A 24,341-nucleotide genomic window follows, 5' to 3' on the forward strand; every position below is an offset into this window, starting at 1 on the left:
TATAAACGCATAAAACCCAGATTTTTTTATGTGAGGAATTTGTGAGGAATGCCCGTTCCCGCTGCAGTCATTCAGCCTCCAGATTTATTAGTTTCTGTCTGGCTCCCTAAGTAAATTCTCTCACCGGTACTCTCGAGGTGAGAGAACTCGTCCTTTTCCCCAACATCAGTGCTAGGCACATCAGAAGGTCCGGGAGCAGGAGGAATTGGCGAAATGAGGGAGAGAGGGGGCTCAGCTGCAGAAGGATTTTGAGGTCCCTACCTGCTCAAATCGAGCCGCCCATTGGGAGTTTTGCACCCGTACACCCTCCTGGTCTTAAACCAGACGCTAACGGGAAGCGGGAGGACCCGATCCACCTCACCTCATCCCACCCACATCAGTGGACCAGAAAGCGCAGTAAACAAAAGCCCCTCCACCACGTGAACAGGCGTTCACGTGAGCACGGCGGTGCGTGACTCGCGGGGGTCACGTGAGCGCACGCGGTCACGTGAGCGTCCTCTCTCCAGCCTTGCTTTTGCTTCCCGCTCCGTTCCGAGCTACAGTCCGATGGAGGAGGAGGATGAAGAGGCGCGGGCGCTGCTTGGGGACCGGCCCGAGGGGGATAGCGCGGTCCGGGGCGCCCCGCGCGCTCTGCCCGCGCTCTGCGACCCCAGCCACCTGGCGCACCGGCTCGTGGTGCTCCTGCTGATGTGCTTCCTCGGCTTCGGTGAGCCCGGGAGGGTTAGGGAGAACGATCCGCTCTGCCGTCCTGGTTTGGGACCCCCCTCTATCCAGTTGTCGCGAGCGAGGCTGGGGACAGAGCTGGCGACTTTTGTTCTTGCTAAGTCCCAGAGTGCAGCAGTTCCTCCCTGGGGACGGGGGTGAGAAGGAATCTCAGTTGTGCTCTGGAGACTTCTGAGCGTTGTTGAAATCCCTCTCCCTCCCTTCCCTAGACGACATCCCCCCCCCCCCCCCCCCCCCACCGCGGGCGCGTTTCTTGGTCTTTCTTGAGCTCTTGCACCGGCTTTGGGTTCACTGTACCTTGCTGGCAGCCTAACACTAGGCGTCTTTTCTTACCTTTCCTGTGTGGAGCAGCCCTGTGGGACCCCACCTGTTTGGAGGCTTTTGGTTTCACTTAAGAAATCTGATCCTCGGAAAGCAGTTTCTTAAGATTCTTTTTAAAACATATTTCCCTCCTCTGTTACAGTTTAAATTTACACTGCAAGTGGTCCGATTCGTAAATAGTGGATTGACTTGCAAGTGTCATTTCAGGGATCAGATTCAGAGATATATGCTCCTGGTGTATAGCGGACACTTTTGGCTTTGGTTTCTTTGCAATTTGTACATGCTGTTGACTAGTTTTTGGAACGATGGAACCCATTCCTTTGCTTTAAAACGTGGTGGTACTGGGCCAGGCTTGGTGGTGTACTTCTTTAATCCCGGTCCTGGGAGGCAGAGGCAGGTGACTCTGTTAGTTACAGAGGATAGCCAGCACAAGAGTGAGATCGGGTCTCAACAAACAAACCTTGGTATTGAATCTCTTACTAAAAACTAAACTAGGAACTAGAAGTTCTAGGTTTAGAATCAACAACAAAGAAGCAAAGACAAAACACTTGAAGATTCTGTCCCTACTCAAGCTGACAGCTTGTTTTTGGTAGGTAGATTGGGCTAAGGATTTGAGAAGCCGAGTCCTCCCTCTCTAGTTACCTTGCCCACCTTGGTACCGGTAGCTTTGGGTATCTGCAGTCAGTGTGGAAACAGGCAGTGTTATCTTGGGGCCCCTCAAGCCTGTCAGCCACTGTTGAGATGCTTCTCCCGGTCATGGATAACATCTCTCTCCCCACTCGAGTTTCTAACTCCTCAGGAGACCGTGTTATATTTTCTTTTGATCCTTTAGTCTCTCGGTGTTGTTGTTGTTTCTAGTACCATATTCACGTAGTCATTTGCTCCTGGGTATTTTGTTTACAGGATGAGAATTTATTTCAAAGACTGGTTTGGTTTGAATAGTGGAAGTTAATTCTGCTCTCAGGAAAAGTGACGGCAGCTAACTTGCAACTGTAAAGAATGTAGGATTTTTAGTGTTGATGGCTTTAAGAAAGGAAAATGAAGCTATTTCATGACAATATTAATACAGTAATAAGCATGGGAAGCATGAAGAAAAAAAGATTAAAAACAGTGGCTGTTAGGTTTCTGTTATTTGCTGGGTATGCACATTGCTCAATTGTGGAAGTTCTTTTGGATGGCAGATGAGGAAGTGTCTAAAAACGTTTCCGTGGCGTGAGCAATAGCGTAAGCCTTCAACTCCCCAGCCTAGTTACTAATTAGGGCTTGTAATTAGGCCTTGTAGACTTCTGTGCAGACTTGATCATTGCGGCTGACATATGCGCTCTTTCTTCCCTAGGTAGCTACTTTTGCTATGACAGCCCCGCTGCCCTCCAGACTCAAATTAAACGGGTGAGTTCATTTTCCACATTCTTGTGCTGCGCTTTGTTTTGGAGCGCTGGCTTGGTACCATGAGCTCTCCGGGTGCCCCATCTGAAAAGGTCTGCCTGCTTTCCCTTCTAGTGCCATCAGCAAGCCCACAAGCTGCAGGCTTCTTGGGATCATGTTTGCTTCCCCAAAGAACTCATGGATGACTCATGCATATATAGCAGATAGTTTCACTCTTTAGGTGGATAATTGTGAACTTGTGTTGCTAAAAATGCCAGTTTTTGTTGAGATTTTACACTCCCGCTGCCGACCCCTCTGGACAAGTGATCTGTGGATTGGCTTTGACCTTCTTAGATAAGCTCAGTTGTTATTTACTTTTATAAATGTGGGTATCGTTTGCTGAGTATTGTCCCTATTAGTGTCCGTAGTCTGGTTTTGAATTGTAAAATTATATTTGATATTTGTTGTTTCTTGGGCGCTTAGACCGTTGTTGGGAGTCTATTTTTTTTAAGCCACTTAGCAGAGGGAAAGTTCACGGGTTATCCTTCTGTGTTCTAGTAGGTGTTAAAGAGGATAGAGTCCATAAGACTGGGCAAAGATGATTCTTTTCTTTGCGGGAGGAATCCATAATGCAGGCAGAAATGAAGACATAAGGATGTAAGAGATAGAAACAGTCTGAGTTGTGCCCCATACCAGTGACTGGTCCTGGAATCCATGAGGCATCAGTAGTGTGTGGAGTTAAGCCGTGCCCACGTGTGACTGTTCTTCTGAATGCAAGGATTGGAGCTTCCCCGAGAGTCTCAAGGAACTTACCCTAGACAGCTGTCATCACTGTTTTGACTTGTCAATTGCTAAACCCGTTTGGAAAAAAGTTTTCTTTTCTTCCCATATAGGACATGCAAGTGAATACCACGAAATTCATGCTGCTGTATGCCTGGTATTCTTGGCCCAATGTAGTCTTGTGTTTCTTGGGTGGCTTTTTGATAGACCGAATATTTGGAATACGGTAAGCTTGCAGAAAAGTTAATTTGTGGGCAAACTTAACTGGTGATTGGGAAAATGTAGGAATGGGTTGACGTTTTTCTTCGAAGAACTCAATAGACTTGTGAAGTGACCGATGATGGACATGAGGATTGGTGCTCTGTTTTTGAAGATTTGTTTTTGTCTCTAGACTTCATCCTTGAGGCTTGGTTGATCAGTTAAGGTCAGGTCTAGTGAATGCTGCTGATGGAATAAGGTCATCCATTTCTGGAAGTTAATTATGCTCTTAATTTGGGTCAGACGATCCAGGTGTGAGTCATCTCACTGCCGTTTGGTCAAGTCCCTACTGTCCAAAGCTTCGGCTTCCTCATTGCCCAGTAGGGTGACAGTTCCTGCCTGACTAGTGTCCACAGAGATTAAAGGAGAGCTGGAGATGTAAGGTCTTTGCACATAGGTAGAGAGACATCCCTCAGCTCTGGTAAGACTTACGAATTTCCCGCTCTGTTTCCGCCTTTTTTTGTGGCCATGCACGTTAGAGACTGAAGAGGAATAGTCGAGTAAGCTTTGTCACTTTGTACCTTTTGCGCTGGCTGTGAAGACTTGGTGACCACAGCTGGGAGTCCCCTCGGAAGGCAGGAGCGAGGCTGCTGCTGTGGATTGAAATCGTGTCTGAGGGATGAGTGTTGAAAGCACTCTTGTGTGCTTGGCTTGGGGTTTGCTTTTAAGAATCTTAAATAGTTAAGTACGAAGGAAATAGTTTGCTTGGTCCCAAGGAATAGAATTAGCTGAGTTTTCAGGGAAGCTAATCCCACTTATTCGGAGGAGGAACTTGCTTTTTCATTGGGGTGATATAAATCATCTGGGGATATTGAATTTTCCAGTTGTAGAGAACATTCAGCTGTTGGTGTGGTCTTTTTACAAGGATTTTGAGTGGGTTTCAGATTCAGAAGTACAGTTGACTCTGGTGACTTTTGAAGATGCTTCTAATTCTGCTATTTTAATTGAGCTGGTGAAATATTGTTACTTAGACTAAAGTTGGACTTGGAACTCCATTAACTTGCCTAAGATTTGTCTTCTGAAAGAAGTTTTTTAGTTATCAAGAATTATAGTCACTTAAATTATCTACTGTAGAACTTCCTAGACCCAATCCTAAACTCGTAAAATAGAGATTTATTTTATGCCACTAGTGTCCAGATCCCCAGGAGCTGCAGTTGCAGGCAGTTGTGAGCTGCCTGACCTTGGGTCCTCTGCCCGAGCGATGTCTTCACTTAGCTGCTAAGCCATCTCGCTAGCCCCCAACAGAAGTTTATTAAAGAATTTCCATTTCTAATGGCCTGATCCTCGGAGTGTTTTGACGATTGTTTAGGTTTTAAGGGGCAACAGTGATGTGCCTGAGCCCGGGCTGTTGCTGAACCTCTGCAGTCCCATCAGAATGCTGGGCTTCTGTGTATGAGTGCCAGGTTTAGGAAAGCTGCAGGTGAGCATTCATGTCGAGTGGGCAAAGAAACCCGCACAGCTGGTTAGTCTAGGACTCTGGTCACTGACAATAAGGTGAAGAAATGACATTTTCTCTCTCACACAGATGGGGCACGGTTATTTTCAGCTGCCTTGTTTGCGTTGGGCAGGTAAGAAAAGCCAAAATATTTGTTCATTTCATGACAGTGACTTTGAAGTCTAATCTAATTCCCCAAGCAAAATATGTTTAATGAATGACGAGCTTGATTAATCAGGCCCACAAATGGCCACGTGGTATCATTTATTTTAAGCCTTTAATTACATCTTCTTAGTCGCTCTCCTCATTGCTGTGAATGGCAGAAGCCACTTAGGAGGGATAAAGGTTTATTCTGGCCCACAGTTTGGGGGGAAGGCATGTTGGTGGGAATATGAAGCAGTCAGTGTCTTATTGGGAACCGTAAAGGTCTAGCCTCTAAGGGTTCCTCTCAGGGTTCAGAAGAAAGATGCCACAATAAGCTAAAGGAACTAAAATCTGGAGGTTAAGATGTTTACTCACAACATGCTCTTTCTATCCATGTCTCTTTATTGTTATTTCTTTCTTGTTCTCCATTCTAATTCTTCTCTCCTAACTGTCTATAACTTCTCTGTCTCAACTTTGATTCCAATTCCAACTCTCTTCTACATTTTCTTCTTCTTTTTTATTTTTCTATCTCTGCTAATTTCTGGGATGCTTCTGCTCTCTTCTGCTCCAGCCTCTTTCTGTTCCCACTTGTGTTAACTCTCTTTGTTCTTACCCAGCTATAAAGACCCACAAAACCTTGCAGGCATAGGTAACCAGGCAACCAATATAAACAGACAAGGGAAGTTTATCACCCTTGGTCCATTAGCGTTTTTGTCAAATGTTAGAAAGCTTCATTGTTAGCAAACTCTTAAGTTTGTGCTTATCAGAGGCGACAGTGGAGGTTTGTCTTCCTCTGCACTGTGTGTAGATGGTTAATGATTTTTTCTGAGAGTAAGACTCATAGTTAATCTCCTGAACTAAAGTCATCGTTACATGGAGGTAAAGGTGAGGTGAGGAGTTAGGAATCTTTTAATGCAAGGTTAGCTTTAGGTCATCACTTTCCTGATCTATAAGTGAGGTGAAACCAAAGCATGCTTATTTTTTCCTGTTTATGTGAGCAGCTATGAATTAACAGCTTTAGGCATGTAGTAATTCTATGTCCTTGGATATCTGGGAATCTCTTAAATGGAGTGCTTTTGCCTGGACCCTAAATGATGACCAAATGCCTGCCAATAAAAAACAAAAATGCAGGAAAGTAGATCTCTATGCTTACATAGGAGAGAGGAGTAAAGGCCTGGTAGTGGGAAGCGGGATTCTAGACTGTGTGACTGTCTCCAGACATAGCTCAAATAGTACTGAACTGCAGGAGATAAACCCCAGATTTGTAACAGAAGGGGATAGCTACAGCAAGAAATCTTACAGCAAAAAGCAGCCACTTTATTCACAAGGTAATGATTCCAATATGCCCTGTGTCTTGGTTTAAACCTCCAGCAAAGCTTTTGGCTCTGATGAGTCGCTTCCTGAAAAGCTGGCTGAGCAATTACTGTATAATGCTGTGGCTTGTAGCCGTGTGTGTCGCAGGAAGCAGAAAGTGAGGGTGCCCGCCCAACTTGCTTTCTCCTTTCATGCTGCTCAGCTCAGAGAATGGCGTCACCCACGTTTGGGTGGATATTTGCCTGATTCAGAAGATGTCTCAGGGTCATGCTGGAGGCTTGACTCCTGGCCAGCATAAGTCCCGTTAAATGCATTCTAGTCTGGCTAATAAGATTATTGTGAGAATAAGGGTTTGTTGTGTTACTCATCCCTTTCAAATGTCCTGAATTTATTTTTCTATTACTATTTACAGGTTATTTTTGCTCTGGGTGGAATAGTTAATGCGTTTTGGCTGATGGAGTTTGGGAGGTTTGTGTTTGGGTAAGTTATTCCATAATTTCATGTTATCTTAGCATGTTTATTGAGGATCTGTTTAATGCTAAGGACTAAAGCCAGGGCCTTCCATATCTCAACCTATGCACTGACCCACAATACTTGTCCTTTACTGAGGATTTAAAAGAAATACATCATTATTTCGAGGAATTATTTCATTACATCCTTGAAATGTAGCCTAAATATATAGTGTTCTTCTTGGTTACTTGTTTTAACCGAGATGCAGTGTTTTGAGTGATCATGGTTAGCTGTAGAGTTTGCAATTATAAGCTTCTTCAGAAACGATGTTTTTCCTGATTGCATTTAAGACAGATTTGTTTCCATTCATGAAAGTATGGACCATCAGTTTCTAGGTCAGTTACTCTGGGCGTCTTTTCCTGAGTGAGTGGTGCGTAAGTCTTCCTGCTCACTGTTCAGGTGTCTTGAAGTAGCGGTACCTCTAGGCTGACTGCCTGCAGGTACACTTCAGTGTCTGCTACACAAACCTGTTCTGAGTCCAGCCGCGGGCTTCCTACCCTGAGGCATACAGTTGACAGAAGGAAGTCTTTTTTCAGAGGCACCAAGGGCACGTGGATAGATAGATGTGGTGTATCTCTGAAGGAAATAAAATGTATAGAAGACCTTGAAAGAGATTCTGGAGCAAAAATGTGGCTAAAAATGGCCCCATGGGTGAAGTGAGAGTGTGGGAACTTATTTGTAGACGACGAGGAAGATACCTTTGGACTAGGACAGAGCCATGGCAGGACCTATTTTAAGATGTGGAGGTGACATCTTTGAAATGGGTCTCAAGGGGTAGTGATAAACGTGTGGAGCTAAGTGGAAGAAAATTAGGACCCCAGAAGTAGAAGAATGTTGATTCTGTAAGTGCTTTGCGTATTGGTCTGAAAAGTGAGATTTCGGTTTTACAAAATGTGAACGCAGGACACTCCCCCCCTCAGTGTTTTGTGTAGGACAGATGGTGCAGAGGTCAGGCTCCTTTCGTTGCATGTCATGATTGCGAACTCAGCTTGCCGCATCATTCCAACACGTCACAATAGAAGACAGTCATCATATTTGTTTACAGTTTGTGGCAGGTGGAGTATGTGGGTAGACTGTCTGTCCTGGTGTCTGGGATCTCTGCTGCAGAGATTCATGGAAGGCCAGAGGCTGGGCAGGTGGAGTATGTGGGTAGACTGTCTGTCCTGGTGTCTGGGATCTCTACTGCAGAGATTCATGGAAGGCCAGAGGCTGGGCAGGTGGAGTATGTGGGTAAACTGTCTGTCCTGGTGTCTGGGATCTCTGCTGCGGAGATTCCTGGAAGGCCAGAGGCTGGGCAGGTGGAGTATGTGGGTAGACTGTCTGTCCTGGTGTCTGGGATCTCTGCTGCAGAGATTCCTGGAAGGCCAGAGGCTGGGCAGGTGGAGTATGTGGGTAAACTGTCTGTCCTGGTGTCTGGGATCTCTGCTGCAGAGATTCCTGGAAGGCCAGAGGCTGGGCAGGTGGAGTATGTGGGTAGACTGTCTGTCCTGGTGTCTGGGATTTCTGCTGCAGAGATTCATGGGAGGCCAGAGGCTGGGCAGGTGGAGTGTGTGGGTAGACTGTCTGTCCTGGTGTCTGGGATCTCTGCTGCGGAGATTCATGGAAGGCCAGAGGCTGGGCAGGTGGAGTATGTGGGTAGACTGTCTGTCCTGGTGTCTGGGATTTCTGCTGCAGAGATTCATGGAAGGCCAGAGGCTGGGCAGGTGGAGTATGGGGGTAGACTGTCTGTCCTGGTGTCTGGGATCTCTGCTGCAGAGATTCCTGGAAGGCCAGAGGCTGGGCAGGTGGAGTATGTGGGTAGACTGTCTGTCCTGGTGTCTGGGATCTCTGCTGCAGAGATTCCTGGAAGGCCAGAGGCTGGGCAGGTGGAGTATGTGGGTAGACTGTCTGTCCTGGTGTCTGGGATCTCTGCTGCAGAGATTCCTGGAAGGCCAGAGGCTGGGCAGGTGGAGTATGTGGGTAGACTGTCTGTCCTGGTGTCTGGGATTTCTGCTGCAGAGATTCATGGAAGGCCAGAGGCTGGGCAGGTGGAGTATGTGGGTAGACTGTCTGTCCTGGTGTCTGGGATCTCTGCTGCAGAGATTCATGGAAGGCCAGAGGCTGGGCAGGTGGAGTATGTGGGTAAACTGTCTGTCCTGGTGTCTGGGATCTCTGCTGCGGAGATTCTTGGAAGGCCAGAGGCTGGGCAGGTGGAGTATGTGGGTAGACTGTCTGTCCTGGTGTCTGGGATCTCTGCTGCAGAGATTCCTGGAAGGCCAGAGGCTGGGCAGGTGGAGTATGTGGGTAGGCTGGCTGTCCTGGTGTCTGGGATCTCTGCTGCAGAGATTCCTGGAAGGCCAGAGGCTGGGCAGGTGGAGTATGTGGGTAGACTGTCTGTCCTGGTGTCTGGGATCTCTGCTGCAGAGATTCCTGGAAGGCCAGAGGCTGGGCAGGTGGAGTATGTGGGTAGACTGTCTGTCCTGGTGTCTGGGATCTCTGCTGCGGAGATTCATGGAAGGCCAGAGGCTGGGCAGGTGGAGTATGTGGGTAGACTGGCTGTCCTGGTGTCTGGGATCTCTGCTGCAGAGATTCCTGGAAGGCCAGAGGCTGGGCAGGTGGAGTATGTGGGTAGACTGTCTGTCCTGGTGTCTGGGATTTCTGCTGCAGAGATTCATGGGAGGCCAGAGGCTGGGCAGGTGGAGTATGTGGGTAGACTGTCTGTCCTGGTGTCTGGGATCTCTGCTGCGGAGATTCCTGGAAGGCCAGAGGCTGGGCAGGTGGAGTATGTGGGTAGACTGTCTGTCCTGGTGTCTGGGATCTCTGCTGCAGAGATTCCTGGAAGGCCAGAGGCTGGGCAGGTGGAGTATGTGGGTAGACTGTCTGTCCTGGTGTCTGGGATCTCTGCTGCAGAGATTCCTGGAAGGCCAGAGGCTGGGCAGGTGGAGTATGTGGGTAGACTGTCTGTCCTGGTGTCTGGGATCTCTGCTGCAGAGATTCCTGGAAGGCCAGAGGCTGGGCAGGTGGAGTATGTGGGTAGACTGTCTGTCCTGGTGTCTGGGATCTCTGCTGCGGAGATTCATGGAAGGCCAGAGGCTGGGCAGGTGGAGTATGTGGGTAGGCTGTCTGTCCTGGTGTCTGGGATCTCTGCTGCAGAGATTCCTGGAAGGCCAGAGGCTGGGCAGGTGGAGTATGTGGGTAGACTGTCTGTCCTGGTGTCTGGGATCTCTGCTGCGGAGATTCTTGGAAGGCCAGAGGCTGGGCAGGTGGAGTATGTGGGTAGACTGTCTGTCCTGGTGTGTGGGATCTCTGCTGCAGAGATTCCTGGAAGGCCAGAGGCTGGGCAGGTGGAGTATGTGGGTAGGCTGGCTGTCCTGGTGTCTGGGATCTCTGCTGCAGAGATTCCTGGAAGGCCAGAGGCTGGGCAGGTGGAGTATGTGGGTAAACTGTCTGTCCTGGTGTCTGGGATCTCTGCTGCGGAGATTCCTGGAAGGCCAGAGGCTGGGCAGGTGGAGTATGTGGGTAGACTGTCTGTCCTGGTGTCTGGGATCTCTGCTGCGGAGATTCATGGAAGGCCAGAGGCTGGGCAGGTGGAGTATGTGGGTAAACTGTCTGTCCTGGTGTCTGGGATCTCTGCTGCAGAGATTCATGGAAGGCCAGAGGCTGGGCAGGTGGAGTATGTGGGTAGACTGTCTGTCCTGGTGTCTGGGATCTCTGCTGCAGAGATTCATGGAAGGCCAGAGGCTGGAATCACCTGCAGCTTGTTGTTTGCATATTGGATACTTGGGTGCCACGAAGAGCCGTTTGTTTTCAAGTGGTGCCTCTCGTGCGGGTTGCTTTCGTGTAGCATGGGAATGGTTACCATTTGTGCGAAGTAACTTAGGACTCCAGCTGTGAGTGCCAGGCTGAAATGGCCGATGCCATCTTTGGGGTGCTTATGACCACACAGTATCCATTCACTGTGTCTTCTTGGCTGGAGCCCTCAAACCTACCACCATTCAAGAGGGAACAGAAGTCCTACTTCTTTTGGGGAGGAGAGTTGGAATTGCTAGCTGGGGTTTCTTTCAAAGCTGTGACTTTTCTTCCCCCACATTTAGAATTGGAGGAGAGTCCTTAGCAGTTGCCCAGAACACATACGCCGTGAGTTGGTTTAAAGGCAAAGAATTAAATCTGGTGTTTGGACTCCAACTCAGCATGGCCAGAATTGTAAGTATGGTGCCAGACCTCATGAGGCCCAATAGGAAGAAAATTATCTCTTCAAAGTCTTAGAAGTATGCTGGGCACACTTGGGTGTGAAGAAGTAGGCATTGGTTTTATATATCACTTTCCGAAACGCCTGTTTGTGTGTGGTCCTATGTAGGTGTCTCTGCACGCAGAGGTCAGAGGAGGGCATTGGGTGTTACTCTCTGTCACAGTCCCCCTGTTCACCTAGGCATTTTCTCATGCAGGCTGGAAGCCAGCAGGCTCCAGTCTCCTGTCTCCTCAGAGCTGTTATTAGGCATACAGGGGACACTGAGATGTTACGTGGGTGCTGTGATCTGGACTCTCGTCCCCGTGATTGCACAGCAAGTGCCCTAACCAGGGAGCTACTTCTCTAGCCTTTGTTTTTATACTTCTCTAGGACTTAAAGTGACATTGACTTTGTGGCTTAGTTAGGGCTTTATTGCTGTGAAGAGACACCATGACCGTGGTGACTATTTTACATACCAACCACAGTTTCTCCTCCTCTCCTCCCATTCCCTCTCTCCTCCATGTCCCTTCTATGCCCCCTCATCCACTCCTCCTCCCTCTCCATTCAGAAGGGGTTAGGCCTCCCATGGGAGTCAACATAGCATGGCTTAACAGGTTGAGGCAGAACCATGCTCCTCCCCCTTGCATCAAGGCTGGGCAAGGCACCCCACCGTAGGGAATAGGTTCAAAGAGCCAGCTCATGCATCAGGGACAGGTCCTGGTTTCACTGCTAGGAGTCCCACAAGAGACCAAGCTACACGACTGTCACCCAGATGCAGAGGGCCTAGGTCAGTCCCATGCTGATTCCCTAACTGTCCAGAGTCTATGAATGCCCACAAATTTAGATCAACTGTCTCTGTGGGTTTCCCCTTCATGATTTTGACACCTCCCTCCCCTCCCCCCCTCCCCCCTGCATTGTTCATATGATCCTTTCTCCCTCTCTTCAACTGGACTTCTGCAGCTCAGCCCCGATTTTGGCTCTGGATCTCTGCATCTGCTTCCATTAGATATTGGATGAAGGCTCTGTGATGACAGTTAGGGTTAGTCATCAATCTGATTGCAGGGGAAGGCCAGTTCAGGCACCCTGTCTGCTAGGAGTCTTAGCTGGGGTCATCCTTGTGGGTTCTGGGAGTGTCCCTGGCACCAGGTTTCTCCCTAACCTCATAATGGCCCCCTCTATCAAGACATCTCTTTCACTGCTTTCCCACTCCGTCCTGCCCCTACTCGACCATCCTGATCCCACAAGTCCCCCTATCCCCCCATCAGTTTTCCCAGGACATCGCTTGTTTCCTCTTCGCAGGGAGAGCCATCTATCCCTCTTAGGGTCCTCCTTGTTACCTAGCTTTTCTGGTGCTGAGGATTGTAGCCTGGTTATACTTGGCTTTACATCTAATCTGCACCGTGGCAGCTCTTATAAAGAAAATATTTAATTGGGGTTGATTTACAGTTTCAGAGGTTCAGTCCATTATCATCAGTGACTTGGCAGCATGGCGGCAGACATGGTGCTCGAGAAAGAGCTGGGAGTCCTACATCTTGATCTGCAGGCAGCAGAAAGAGACTGTGTACCACACTAGGGGTAGCTGAGCATATGAGACCTCAAAGCCTGTCCCCACAGTGACACACTTCTTCCAATAAGGCACACCTACTGTAGCAAGGCCACACCTAATAGTATCACTCCCTTTGGACCAAGTGTTCAAACACATGAGTCTATGGGGGTCATACCTATTCAAACCACCGCTCTTTGTCTTCAGTAAAGCATCCATAAATAGCATAAGACAGTAAAATGAACATTCATTAGTTCAGAGCCTTAATATAGCTTGCCTAATTTCTCACCAATTATAGCTTGTCTAATTTCTCATCAGTTTTGGCACCCTGCCTCAGAAGTGCTCTACAGAGAAGTAGGCTCCAATGCCAGTGAAGAAATGGGCTTGAAAGCAAGGAGTGAGCAAGCAGGCAAAGAAAAGCTTCCTTTCCCCAGGTCCTTATGTAGACTTCCAGCAGAAGGTGTTGCCCAGATTAGAGGTGGGTCTTCCCACCTCAGTCTAATCCAGATTATCTTCCATGTAATGTGGACTCTGGTTATACTTACTTTACTGAGATACTGTAAGTAAATAAGTAAACCCTCCCCCAAGAGATTATAATTGAGAATACTGTTTCTTTCTTCCTCAGGGAAGCACAGTGAACATGAACCTCATGGGATGGCTGTATACTAAGATTGAGACTTCACTGGGCGCCGCTGGCCACCTGACCCTGGGAGTGACACTCATGATTGGTGAGTGAATCCTTCTGTCCCGTGTCTTGTCCTCTGAAGGCCTGCCATAGGAGATACTGTGCCAAAGGAGAAGGAACTCTAGACTCAGTGCCGACACTGTGGTTATGGGTTGTGATTTTGCCTCCTTAGTTCACTAGTTCTTCTGGTTAGAAATAGACAGTCATACACCTTGGCACTTCTGTAGGAGGACCTGATTTTCCCATGTGTACCTCAGTGCTTTTTTTTGGATATTGTATGTTCAAAGAGACTGTGTGTGTGAAGTGAGGTCAGCCAGGGAGTGTGTCCAGGTGAGCTCACAGTCACAGAGAGCAGGAGGAAGCTGGGAGCCTTTTGCTCAGGCTAGAGAGAAGTGGTGTGGCGTGGCGGAAAGTCCACTAAGTTAAAGCCGGGAGCCTGGGATTATTCTCTGCCGCCATTACTAGTGGTCTTTGCGCGTCTTTATATACTGGGTGGGTTCCTCTTGTCCCTTGGTTCGCTGAGCCAGCCCCATGGTGCCAGTTGCCGAGTGACTGAGTGGAATATGAAGGTCTGTATGTACCTGCCAGCCTGCTCTGCACAGATCTCAGATGTGTGATGAGCCCCGGGTGTCACCGGCTTCTTACAGTGGCTTGTGGAGCAGTGAGGTGCAGCTTGCTTTCTCATGTCTTCTTTTGCTGTAATTGCTTGATGCACACAGCCGGTTAAAGAGGTAGTGGGGGCGAGGCTAACGGGAATCCTATCTCCAGGCCGCTTTCTCCCCACACCCTCCTTCCCAATTGCTCTGTCTTAGTTAAAGTTATTTTTACTGTCATTGCTCTTCAACATTCCATTTAGTTTTCTCCACATGGAGAATTTTAAAGAATTTCAGAGGTAGAAAAGAAATTGGCCATCATCAAATCAAAGCCTTTTTATTTTATACCTGAGGAACTGAGCCTCAGAGAGGCCAAGTTTGTGTCCAAAGGCATGACCGTGTCGGTGGCAGCAGCAGAACCCACGTCCTTTGAATTGGAACATACACAGTGTGCCGCTCAGCTGGAAGTTCCTCCCCCTCTCTTTCTGTGATGTATGTATGCGTTCATGTTGTTCTGTGCACATGTGCATACGGGCGAACATGTTACATGTGTGTGGAGGCCAGAGGTCAGTGGTAGATGTATTCCACCGTCACTCCCCACCTTAGGTTTTGAGACAAGGTCTCTCACTGAAGCCACTCAGTTAGACTGGCTGGCCAGTGAGCTCCGAGGGGATCTCCTGTCTCACCTTCCTGTAGCAGCCATCCGCTCTCCCCAGTCTCTGCAAGCCCAGGCTGTTTTGTTCCAGTATTTTCCTTCTAGTTTCCAACCTTCTGTTGAGCCATACTGTGACCCCTGCTTGCCGGCTGTCTGCCGCTCTGTCCCGCTTGTGTGTGTGTTTGGCATTGATCTGCTTTTCTTAGCCCTGACTCAGTGGCCACACTGCTGCTCTTTCTGTAGGTGCAGCTTTCCCCAGCCTCTGGGCTTTTCTAAAATCTCTCTCCTTTATTTAGGGGGTGTAACGTGCATTCTTTCACTAATCTGCGCCCTGGTCCTTGCCTATTTGGATCGGAGAGCAGAGAAAATCCTTCATAAAGAGCAAGGAAAAACAGGTACGTCAGCCTGGAGGAAGAGGGGGGCGGAGGGCACGGAAAATAATCCAGATCAGACCAAATCAAACCGAGTTAGAAAAAGCCCAGGCTTAATGGATACAACATTCCCAGGTGACCTTCCAGGCCCTCAAAGAGGAGATGGGGAAGGAAGACCGGGAAACCACTTGTTTGTTCTCTAGGGGGGCAGTTTAAATACCCGGTGAGAGTGGTCTTGAGCATCTCTGGGGAGGGGTCACCATTTGACTGACTTTCTCAGAGGTGGAGTCTGGACTGAGGCAACTCCCAGGGGAGGGGGTTTGGGATGGAACCTCCACCTGAACATTCCAGACTCTGGCTATAGGATGCCGGGGGCTGGGGTGAAGCCTCTAACTAGACTAAGGCATCTCTAAAGCTGCTTTACGGTGGCACAACCACAGTGCAGTGCTGTGGCGCCGAATGTTTATATCTTCAGACTCATTTCTGCTTATCTAAATTTTTGTATGTATTCCTCCGTTTAAACGTTTTGACAGACCGTACATTCTTGATTCTGTTTTCATATTAGTAAAGTGATTTTAGTTCCCATAGATGGGAACAACTGTATCTTCTGTTTTTTCCCTATTACTTGTAAGTTGTCTCAGAGATGCTATTTGTGGAATTTTCCAGAAAAAAAAAGTTTAATTATGTGAGTAAAAATGGTGACCATAGATGAAAGGTCCTTGGGTTTATGAAACAGCGCGTCTTCCCTTTCTCAAGGTGAAGTCATTAAGCTGACTGACATAAAGGACTTCTCCTTGCCCCTGTGGCTGGTCTTCCTCATCTGTGTCTGCTACTACGCAGCGGTGTTCCCGTTCATCGGCCTGGGCAAGTGAGTATCCTCCAGCTGTCCGCCCACCTGTAAGTTACCGCGAGAGCTGAGTCACATCGATGGATGGGTACTTTCTGTGTTTATTTTGCCACTCTGGACACAGTGTATTTTTAGACTACTTTATTTCATGTTCTGGGATACAGTGGGCATTGACAGCACCCGGCTTAGCTTTGTTTTAATACTTTCATTATTTTCTTGAAGAAATCCTTTAAAATTTTCTTTCGTTCTTGGATCAGGAGGCTGCTTACTATGAATGGAAGTTGTGCATGGTGCCTGTCCACTTAGGGTTAATCCTGCCAGGCTTAGGATCAGGATTCAAGGCAGGTGCTTGCTTGCTTCGTCTGCTTCTCACCTCATTCATTGGCTGTTGCAGTGTGAGGTGCAGATGTGTTCGCAGGAATTGTGTTTTTATGTCTTTATAATCTTTAAAACCACGTAGTCACAGTGGCAAGAATTGTATTGCACAGTAAAGGACTCTACTGTTCTGCTGTTACTTTGGTGTTCTGACGACGTGTGGGCAGGCATAGTTGAGTCAGTGAAGGAGTCCCATGAGTCCTTAAGCTGCAGCGGAGTGCCACGTGGTCGATAAAAGATAACAGTGGGAGAATATTGCCAGGAAAGGAAAGCCCATTGGACATTAAAGTTATTTTTTAACTTGTCTTTATTTCATGAAGTGAAAGTAGTTCTCCTAATGTGCACACTTTTCTTTTTTAATTTTAGAGTTTTTTTCATAGAGAAATTTGGATTTTCTCCCCAGTCAGCAAGTGCAATTAACAGGTATTTGGTGCAATTCTGTAAGTTCTTGTTGCATGTGATATATGGGTATTCATAAGCAGAGGCCGTGCCTGAGAGGCCAGAAAAATTGTGTGACCCCAGCCCCCCCCAACACTGCAGACCCCAGTCCCAAAGTCTTGGCTTTGCATTAAGGGGGAAAAAAAAAACCAAAGAATTCTTCTCTTTCTCTTTTCTGGCGGTCGTTTGAGAAGAGTGCTGAACTAACGAGCTGGACTTGCTTAGTCTGCTGTTTGTAAAGATGCTGTGTGGCCTTCTGGTAATTCCTGTGCTCTCTGGGCAGTATCGTGTACGTCATATCAGCTCCCATGTCCCCAATATTCGGACTCCTGGTGGACAAAACTGGGAAGAACGTCATCTGGGTCCTGTGTGCAGTAGCTACCACTCTCGTGTCCCACATGATGCTGGCCTTCACCTTCTGGAACCCGTGGATTGCTATGGTGATTAGCGGGGAATGATCAGGGCTTCGGAGAGCGCTCAGGGATGCTTGGTGTGCCTGGCAAACCCAGCTGGCAGTGCCGAGGGGGACGTGACTTGATGATAATTTTAACAAAGTGAATATCAATTACTAATGTATAAGGGTTGTTTTTCATTTGGCTTATTTAGTAGGGAGCCGTCAAAGCCGAAGTAGAATTGGAAGCAGAATAGTCTCATGATTGGAAAACTAATTACTTCCATTTATTTTTTTGAGCTGCATTAAAATAAGTCATTTCATTAAAAGTGACCGATCTTTTGGCCCAGTAGCCATTCTGTCTCTGATTCTTGGTAGGAATAAAGGTGGCAGGAAGTCCGTGAAGGTTTCGCCGTCTTCTTGGTGTCTGTTTTCAGAGTGCAGGCTGAAGTGCTGTGTGTCTTACCTGTTCTCACTGGAGCACCCTGGGCATCAGTGGGCAATTCCACGGAAGTCTCCTACAGGGACATCCGGGTCCTAGGGATAGGAGTGCTGCCCTGGAGGCTTTGCACAGGGAACGTCTTACGTTATGATGCTCAGGGACTCCTTCCTCATTTGTAACTGTGCCAGGAGTGCCCGGATGTGTCTGTTTGCCTTGCTAATGTTGGGTGTCAGCATTATTTTCTTATTTTCCAGTTTGATAGGTACATGTAATACTTAATTTAAATTCAAATCATGCTTTTTCTTTTTCACTTTTTTTTTTCTAATTTGAGACATACTCTTGCTGTATACAGCTAAAGTTATCTCCAGATTCACTGTGTAGACTCGACTGGCCTTGCACTCAGAGGTGCTCCTCTGCAGGCCTGCTGCCAGCAGAGTCAGCAAGTTCTTTTTTGTTTTTTATTGCGGAGAGGGCCTTGTCACATAGCGTCTAACAAGTGATGATGGCGGCTGGATCCCTGCTCTGCTTTTCAGTTCAGAATTGGTCCTGTACGGGCAGCAGTAGAATAATGTCACCTTGATTACTTCATCTGTTATTAAGAAAAATCAGGTAAAAATCATGCCTCAAACTTGGATAAGAACTTCTTGGAAATTGTCTGTGCCCTTGACTACCCAGTGGCCCAGACAGCATATACACACAATTGAAAATGGTTAAGACAGTGCTGGGCACTGAGAGAGGCCCAAGCGTTTCAAATTTTAGTCTAATTACAGCAAAACCTATTTACATTTCCATTTAGCTAGTCTGTGACTTTACTAATGTTTATCAAGGAAAATCACATACTATATCCTTCTGCCCTCCTGTCCAGTGTCTCCTGGGACTCTCTTACTCATTGCTTGCCTGTGCTTTGTGGCCAATGGTGGCATTTGTAGTTCCGGAACACCAGCTGGGAACTGCTTACGGGTTGTAAGTACTGCCTTTTCATCGCCTGTCATACACGCTGCCTTCCGCTGTGTCAGTTATCATGATGCTCCGTGTGTCCTAACTGTAGTGATACTCAGAGCTCTGGGACAGCGCTGACCCTGCGGGTGACTGGAAACGTCAGTTGGTCCGTTGTAAGCAACTGTTGTGGTGTTTCTGGTCATTTTCTCTAATATTGATCTGAGGAAAACAATTCAATGGAGAAGGTTTAGTTTGGTTCCTGGTTTTAGAGGTTTCAATCCATAATTCTTGACTCCATTGATTCTAGGCCAGTGGTGAGGCAGATCCATCATGGCAGACAGACACACACACACACACACACACACACACACACACACACACACACACGCCCTATACCTGCTCTCAGGCCTTTCTTCCTGTGTTACTAAGGGCTCTCTTAGAGTAACAGAATTCATGGAATGCACCTCTCTATGTAGAAAGGGACTTGTGGAGTAGCTTACAGGCAGCAGTCCAGCTAGTCCAACAATGGCTGTCAATGAATGCCACGTCCAAGAATCCAGCAGCTGTTCAATCCATGACACGGGATATCTCAGCTGGTCTTCAGTATACTCTGGATTCTGAAGATGTAGGCTTAAAGGCCAGTGAAGAAATGGTCTTGCTAGGGAGCCGAGACCAAGCAGGCAAAGAGCAAAAGCTTCCTTTTTTCCATGTCCTTATATCTGCTTCCAGCAAAAGACGAGCTCAGATTAGAGGTGGGTCTTTCCACCTAAAAGTATCTTCCTAACTTAAAGATCCAGATTAGAGATGGATCTTACTTCAAATTCAGCAAAATTCCCTCATAGCGTGCCCTTCTGTTTCTGGGTTTTATAATTCCAGATGTGGTCAAGTTGACAGCCAAGAATAGCCATCACAGGCCCTTTTATTTTCATCAGGTCTCCAGCCTATGGGTGGTGCTTAGCCACGTCCAGGATTTCCTGCTGAAGTCCTTCCTCCAGACATGACCAACAGACATACCTAGAAGGGTTCTTTTCTGTTGGGTGCTCCTCAGTCCAGACAAACACAGTTAGTTACGTTTGGCCATCCAGCAAGGGAAGCCCCTAGCAAGACAGCCGGCAGAAGCTAAAACCCGGAGGAGACATGCCCACTCCTGTCCCTCTGAGCTCTGCTCAGTGGGAGGGTGATCGGTATCCCAGGCCCCCAAAGGCAAGGAAGGGTGCCTGCTCCGGTGACTGCTGTGCAGACAGCTCTCCCTTTCCTTCATCAGGTAGGCATTTCACACTTCCCTTGCCTTGGAGCCGATGGTCGAGTAGCAGGAACAGTCTAGGAGAAACCCCCAAATCTGCTGGGAGTGGTGGCACACACCTTTAATCCCAGCACTCTAAAGTCAGAGCCTGGTGGTGGTTTGTGAGTTCGGGGCAAGCTTGGTCTACAGAGTGAGTTCCAAGCCAGTCAGGGCTACATAGCTGCCTTGTCTCCAAAACCCAAAATCTACCCATGTGCTCCCTGGCTAAGAGTCTTCCGTAACACCCGTAATGTGTGGTCTGTGATACTAATATTAATAGTGAAGTTAGTCTGTGTATGAAGACTCTGGAGAATGAAATGATTTTTTTTTATTCCCAAATCCTAGCATGCAATCCATTCAGAACCTCGGGCTGGCCGTCATTTCCATCCTTGCTGGCATGATACTGGATTCTCGGGGATACTTGCTTTTGGAGGTTTTCTTCATTGCATGTGTTTCTTGTGAGTGTGCCATGTGGCAGCATTTGCTTTCTTATGATATAGAGTAAAATGTGCAGATTTTCACAGTTGGGTTTGCCATATCATCTAAAGGAAGATAAACAGTGTGTGTGCCTCAGCAAGTAAGGGCAGGCAGCCAGGCTCCGCCTTGTGGGCTCTGAACTGGCTCCGGGTGGGAAGTTAAGGGGGACATTTTCATTTGTTCCTTTATAAAGACACATGGTGTTGCCAGACGAGAAATCCCTGCAAAGCCTACTCCTGTGGAGTGACAAACTGGCCAGGAGCTGGCTGAAGTTCTGGGGCGAGAAGTGAGGAAGGAGAGAGAGAGAGAGAGCTCACACACGTGTGTTTGTGGGGGTGTTGGCTCCCTCCTTCCTGTGAGGTGCCAGCCATTTGCTGGCCATATCATCCCTGAGCTGAGGAGCAGTGATTCCCTGTAGGGAAAACGCGGCAGCACTTGAGAGCTTTCAGAAACAAAGACCTGTGTTTTTTTTTTTTAATATTTATTTATTTATTATGTATACAATATTCTTTCTGAGTGTATGCCTGAAGGCCAGAAGAGGGCACCAGACCTCATTTCAGATGGTTGTGAGCCACCATGTGGTTGCTCGGAATTGAACTCAGGACCTTTGGAAGAGTAGGCAATGCTAATGCTCTTAACCGCTGAGCCATCTCTCCAGCCCCCAAGACCTGTGTTTTTTAAAATGCCAATTGTCTTAGGGTTTCTCTCGCTGTGAAAAGACAACCACCACCATGGCAACCCTCGTAAAGGAAAGCATTTAGTTGGGGGTGGCTTACAGTTCAGAGTTTAGTCCATTATCATGGTGGGAAGTATGACCACAAGCAGGCAGACATGGCAGTGGAGAGGTAGCTGAGAGTTCTATGTCTTGATCCCTGAGCAGCAGGAAATGAACTGCCCCACACTGGGCATAACTTGTGCATCTATGAGACCTCAAAGCCTGCTGCACAGTGACACACTTCCACAACAAGGCCACACCCACTCCAACAAGGCCACACCTCCAATAGTGCCAATCTCTATAGACCAAGCGTTCAAATGCATGAGTCTGTGGAGACCGTATAGTCAAACCCCTGCACCCAGGAAGAGGAATTTGGTTTATGCGTTAATTGTGGTTACAGCGGCGTCACTTACAAGGGTGCCTTGTGTCTTCCAGTGTCACTTTTAGCCGTGGTCAGCCTGTATTTGGTGAATCGTGCCCGAGGTAAGCAGCTCTCGTGATTTCTTCTTCACCTCTGGTGGGTCTTCCTGAGGGCCGGGCTTTACTCAGTGACTTCATGTTTATAATCACACATTCTGAACCTTCCCTTCTGTCAAAATTGCTGTTATGCCTTTTCGTCTCTAGTAAGATCAGTGTTTCGTAATATAAAATCTCAGGTGTATATTAGCAAAAAAACCCCTAAACCCCTCATAATCTCATTTCTAAAAATAAAAAGTAAATTAATTTCCACTTTAAGGTTGAGTATATTTGGTTTAGAATGAGAAATAGCAGATTTTTGACTAGTTCATACTAGTATGCGTTAGTGTATTTTTTATAAGAATTTGATGTCTATTAATCTTTCTAATTGCTTGTCCCTAAAAGGCATGATATACTTAAGAGAATATAACACAAAAAGTTTAAATTTCTTTTAATTTTTCTTAATTTTCAGTGATACTGACATTTAACAGTGTTTCAGTTAAAAAACCTGAAGCAAAATATAACTTCAAGCTTAAATATACAAAGCTAAAATTAAAGTGTGATTATATATTTTTCATTTTGTCTTTCATAACTTTTCATGCAAATATTTATGTGTATGATTAAATTTTAATTACTCGTGTTGCTTAAAATGGCTACTCATTTACATTTTAGGTGGGAATCTAAATTATTCTGCAAAACAAAGGGAAGAATTGAAACTTTCTCATACCGAGTGAGTACTTAAAAGGGAAAAAAATTGTATCTTGAAAACTTTAGCTGTGAGCATTTCATTTCAGTTTAGGTTTGGACTTCTAAAGATATCAGTTGTTTTCTTGATTTTTTAAGAGCTAACAGGTCTGGAAATAGCAATACAAAATTCTTAGGTATTTCAGAAAATTTAAGATGAATATCAAGGCTTAAATGCAAGAATGAAAAGGAAGAGAGGGCTTGTTGCCTCCTGTCTGGACTGTGCCCTTCCGTTCTCTCGGTTTGCCCTGTTAAAGCAGTTAAGGTAATGTTTTGTCTTGCCCTGTGTCCTGCTTTCATCCTGTTTCTGGGATAAAATGCTCTGGGCAAAAGCAACTTGGGGAGGAACTGATCATTCCAGGTCACAGTCTCCTCTCATCCATCATCGAGAGAGGCCGGACAGGAGCCTGAAGCAGAGCGCCGCCTGCTGGCTCCCTCTCACTGGCTCATGCTTGCCTGCCTTTCTTGTACTGCCCGTGGCTGCCTGTGTCGGCCTGATGCTGTCCCATGGTGCACTGGACAGTGCCCACAGATATGCCCGCAGACCAGTCTGGTCCGGCAGGTCTTTGGTTTATTTAAACAGCATGTGTATTACATTATGTCCCTGGTGACTCTACTATGTCCAGTTGACATCCTAATATCAGCATGCTGTTTGCTTTTTTCAGATTTCTTCTTAACAGATTAAAGACTGTAGTAAGGGGTTATGTTATTTTTTTTATAAGTATATGATAAACATGGTGGTAATTCTGTTTCCTGTTCATTTTAAAGATTTTAGCCACTAAACTTACGATTTAAAGATTTATTGCAAATATGCATATCATCTGATGTTCAGTTTTGTGACTTGAATAGGTTGGAGTCTGGGGAAACAGCCTGCGTCTTTTAGAGCAGGGTGGTGCTCTTGCTTTTCATGTTGAACTGAAGCGAAAGGCTGCAGAGCTGGCTCAGTGATTGAAAATGTGTACCGTTCTTACAGAGGGCCAGCGGTCAGTTTCCAGGGCTCATGTTGGGTATGAGCTCCAGGGGACCCAGGAGCCTCTTCTGTGGCCACCTGCAGGCATGTGCACCCCCACTCCACCCCAACAAAATGATAATGTTTTACATTCTGTGTCTCACAAAGTTACAATTTTCATTTTGAAAATTGTATGAAGCTTCCTTCTTTTTGGTAATTTCTTGTATTCTGTTTTGCAGATAGCACCCTGAAATGACTGTCTTGAGAACGGGCAGCGTGCATTTGTGATTGGAAACCTTCATGAAGATCTTTCTCTTTTTACAAAAGAGTTATTTAGAAAAATATCAGAGTGGAAAATATATTTATATTTCAACTATACCTACAAAAAGTGTGTTCCTGTAGACCATTTTAGCCTGTGGTTTTTATAGCATGAGTTACTAAAGAATTCTAATCAACTGGGAACACTTAGAAAATTGGTCTGGAACGTTCAATGAGATTTAAGAAGGACCAGACGCAATGGTCGATCTGCATATTCTATTGGGGTAGTTTTTAGTACATGCATTTTCAGGGTGAACATTTTCTCTGTATTATAAAAGGGAAAAGAAATATGAGGGATGGTAGAGAAGGCTGTTACATATAGAATAAACGACATTTTCGCAGTCACTCGCTGTCTCAGAGAATGGTGTACGATTGCTTCATGTTCTCTACTAGGAGACTGAGTGCCATTACATGTTGTCTGCTGAGCAGCAAACCTTCAGAGGGCTTTATTGTTTCTATCAGGGTTGTAGCACAAACTTTCTGAAGCACCCGTCCCCCAAAAGACAATAAAAGTGTCCTTCAATTTATGATGGCTACCTGCATACATGGGTACATAGAATCAGTGCAAAAATTATTCTTTATGTCTTCCTTATATTTTTAAAACATGTCAACACTGATTTCACTTTTCCCTGGGAAGATAATCTCCCAAACTCAAAGCTGCAGTAAGAAAATGTCCTAGGTACAGTCTCATTGAATGATTACACATGGAACAAAGTGTCATATGCTTTAAAGCTTGGGCACCAAGGGGCTGCGGAGGTGGCGGTGCCCAAGAACATTCACTGCTCTTCAAGAGGACCCCAGTTCAGTTCCCAGCAGCCACATAGGGCAGCTCACTGTCACCTGGAACTCCAGCTCCAAGGGATCCAGCACATTCTTCTGACCTCCTCAGGCTCTTGCACACGTGAGAGCCCACGTGTATGCGCATGCACAAATATAATAATAATAATCTTTTAAAAGTGCAGAATCTGAACAGGCATTCATTTTCTTTTTCTTTTTTTCTTTTTTTGATTTATTGTCTATTATGGCTTTATTCACTTGTTAGTTTTGAGGCTTTGACTACCTGT

The 24,341-nt window shown here is 46.6% G+C and overlaps 1 protein-coding gene across 2 annotated transcripts; it reads left to right on the top strand.

The window, feature by feature from the left end:
- Positions 1-469: 469 nt before the first annotated feature.
- Mfsd1 (major facilitator superfamily domain containing 1) lies at positions 470-23,622 on the top strand. 2 transcript variants are annotated; one of them, XM_075950367.1, is made up of 16 exons: positions 471-706; positions 2,381-2,433; positions 3,303-3,415; positions 4,973-5,015; positions 6,753-6,820; positions 10,924-11,032; positions 13,226-13,328; positions 14,830-14,928; positions 15,661-15,772; positions 16,493-16,549; positions 16,848-17,004; positions 18,263-18,360; positions 19,964-20,076; positions 21,246-21,293; positions 21,939-21,996; positions 23,199-23,622. In XM_075950367.1, exons 1-16 carry the CDS (start codon positions 547-549, stop codon positions 23,200-23,202), a joined length of 1,395 nt encoding a protein of 464 aa, XP_075806482.1. In that variant the 5' UTR covers positions 471-546; the 3' UTR covers positions 23,203-23,622. The 2 variants fall into 2 exon arrangements, with proteins under 2 accessions (XP_075806483.1, XP_075806482.1); XM_075950368.1 differs by lacking the exon at positions 23,199-23,622 and having other exon boundaries at positions 470-706; positions 21,939-22,000.
- The last annotated feature ends 719 nt before the right edge of the window (positions 23,623-24,341 follow it).

Source organism: Microtus pennsylvanicus, chromosome 16 (genome assembly GCF_037038515.1).
Source record: "Microtus pennsylvanicus isolate mMicPen1 chromosome 16, mMicPen1.hap1, whole genome shotgun sequence".
NCBI lineage: Eukaryota > Metazoa > Chordata > Mammalia > Rodentia > Cricetidae > Microtus > Microtus pennsylvanicus.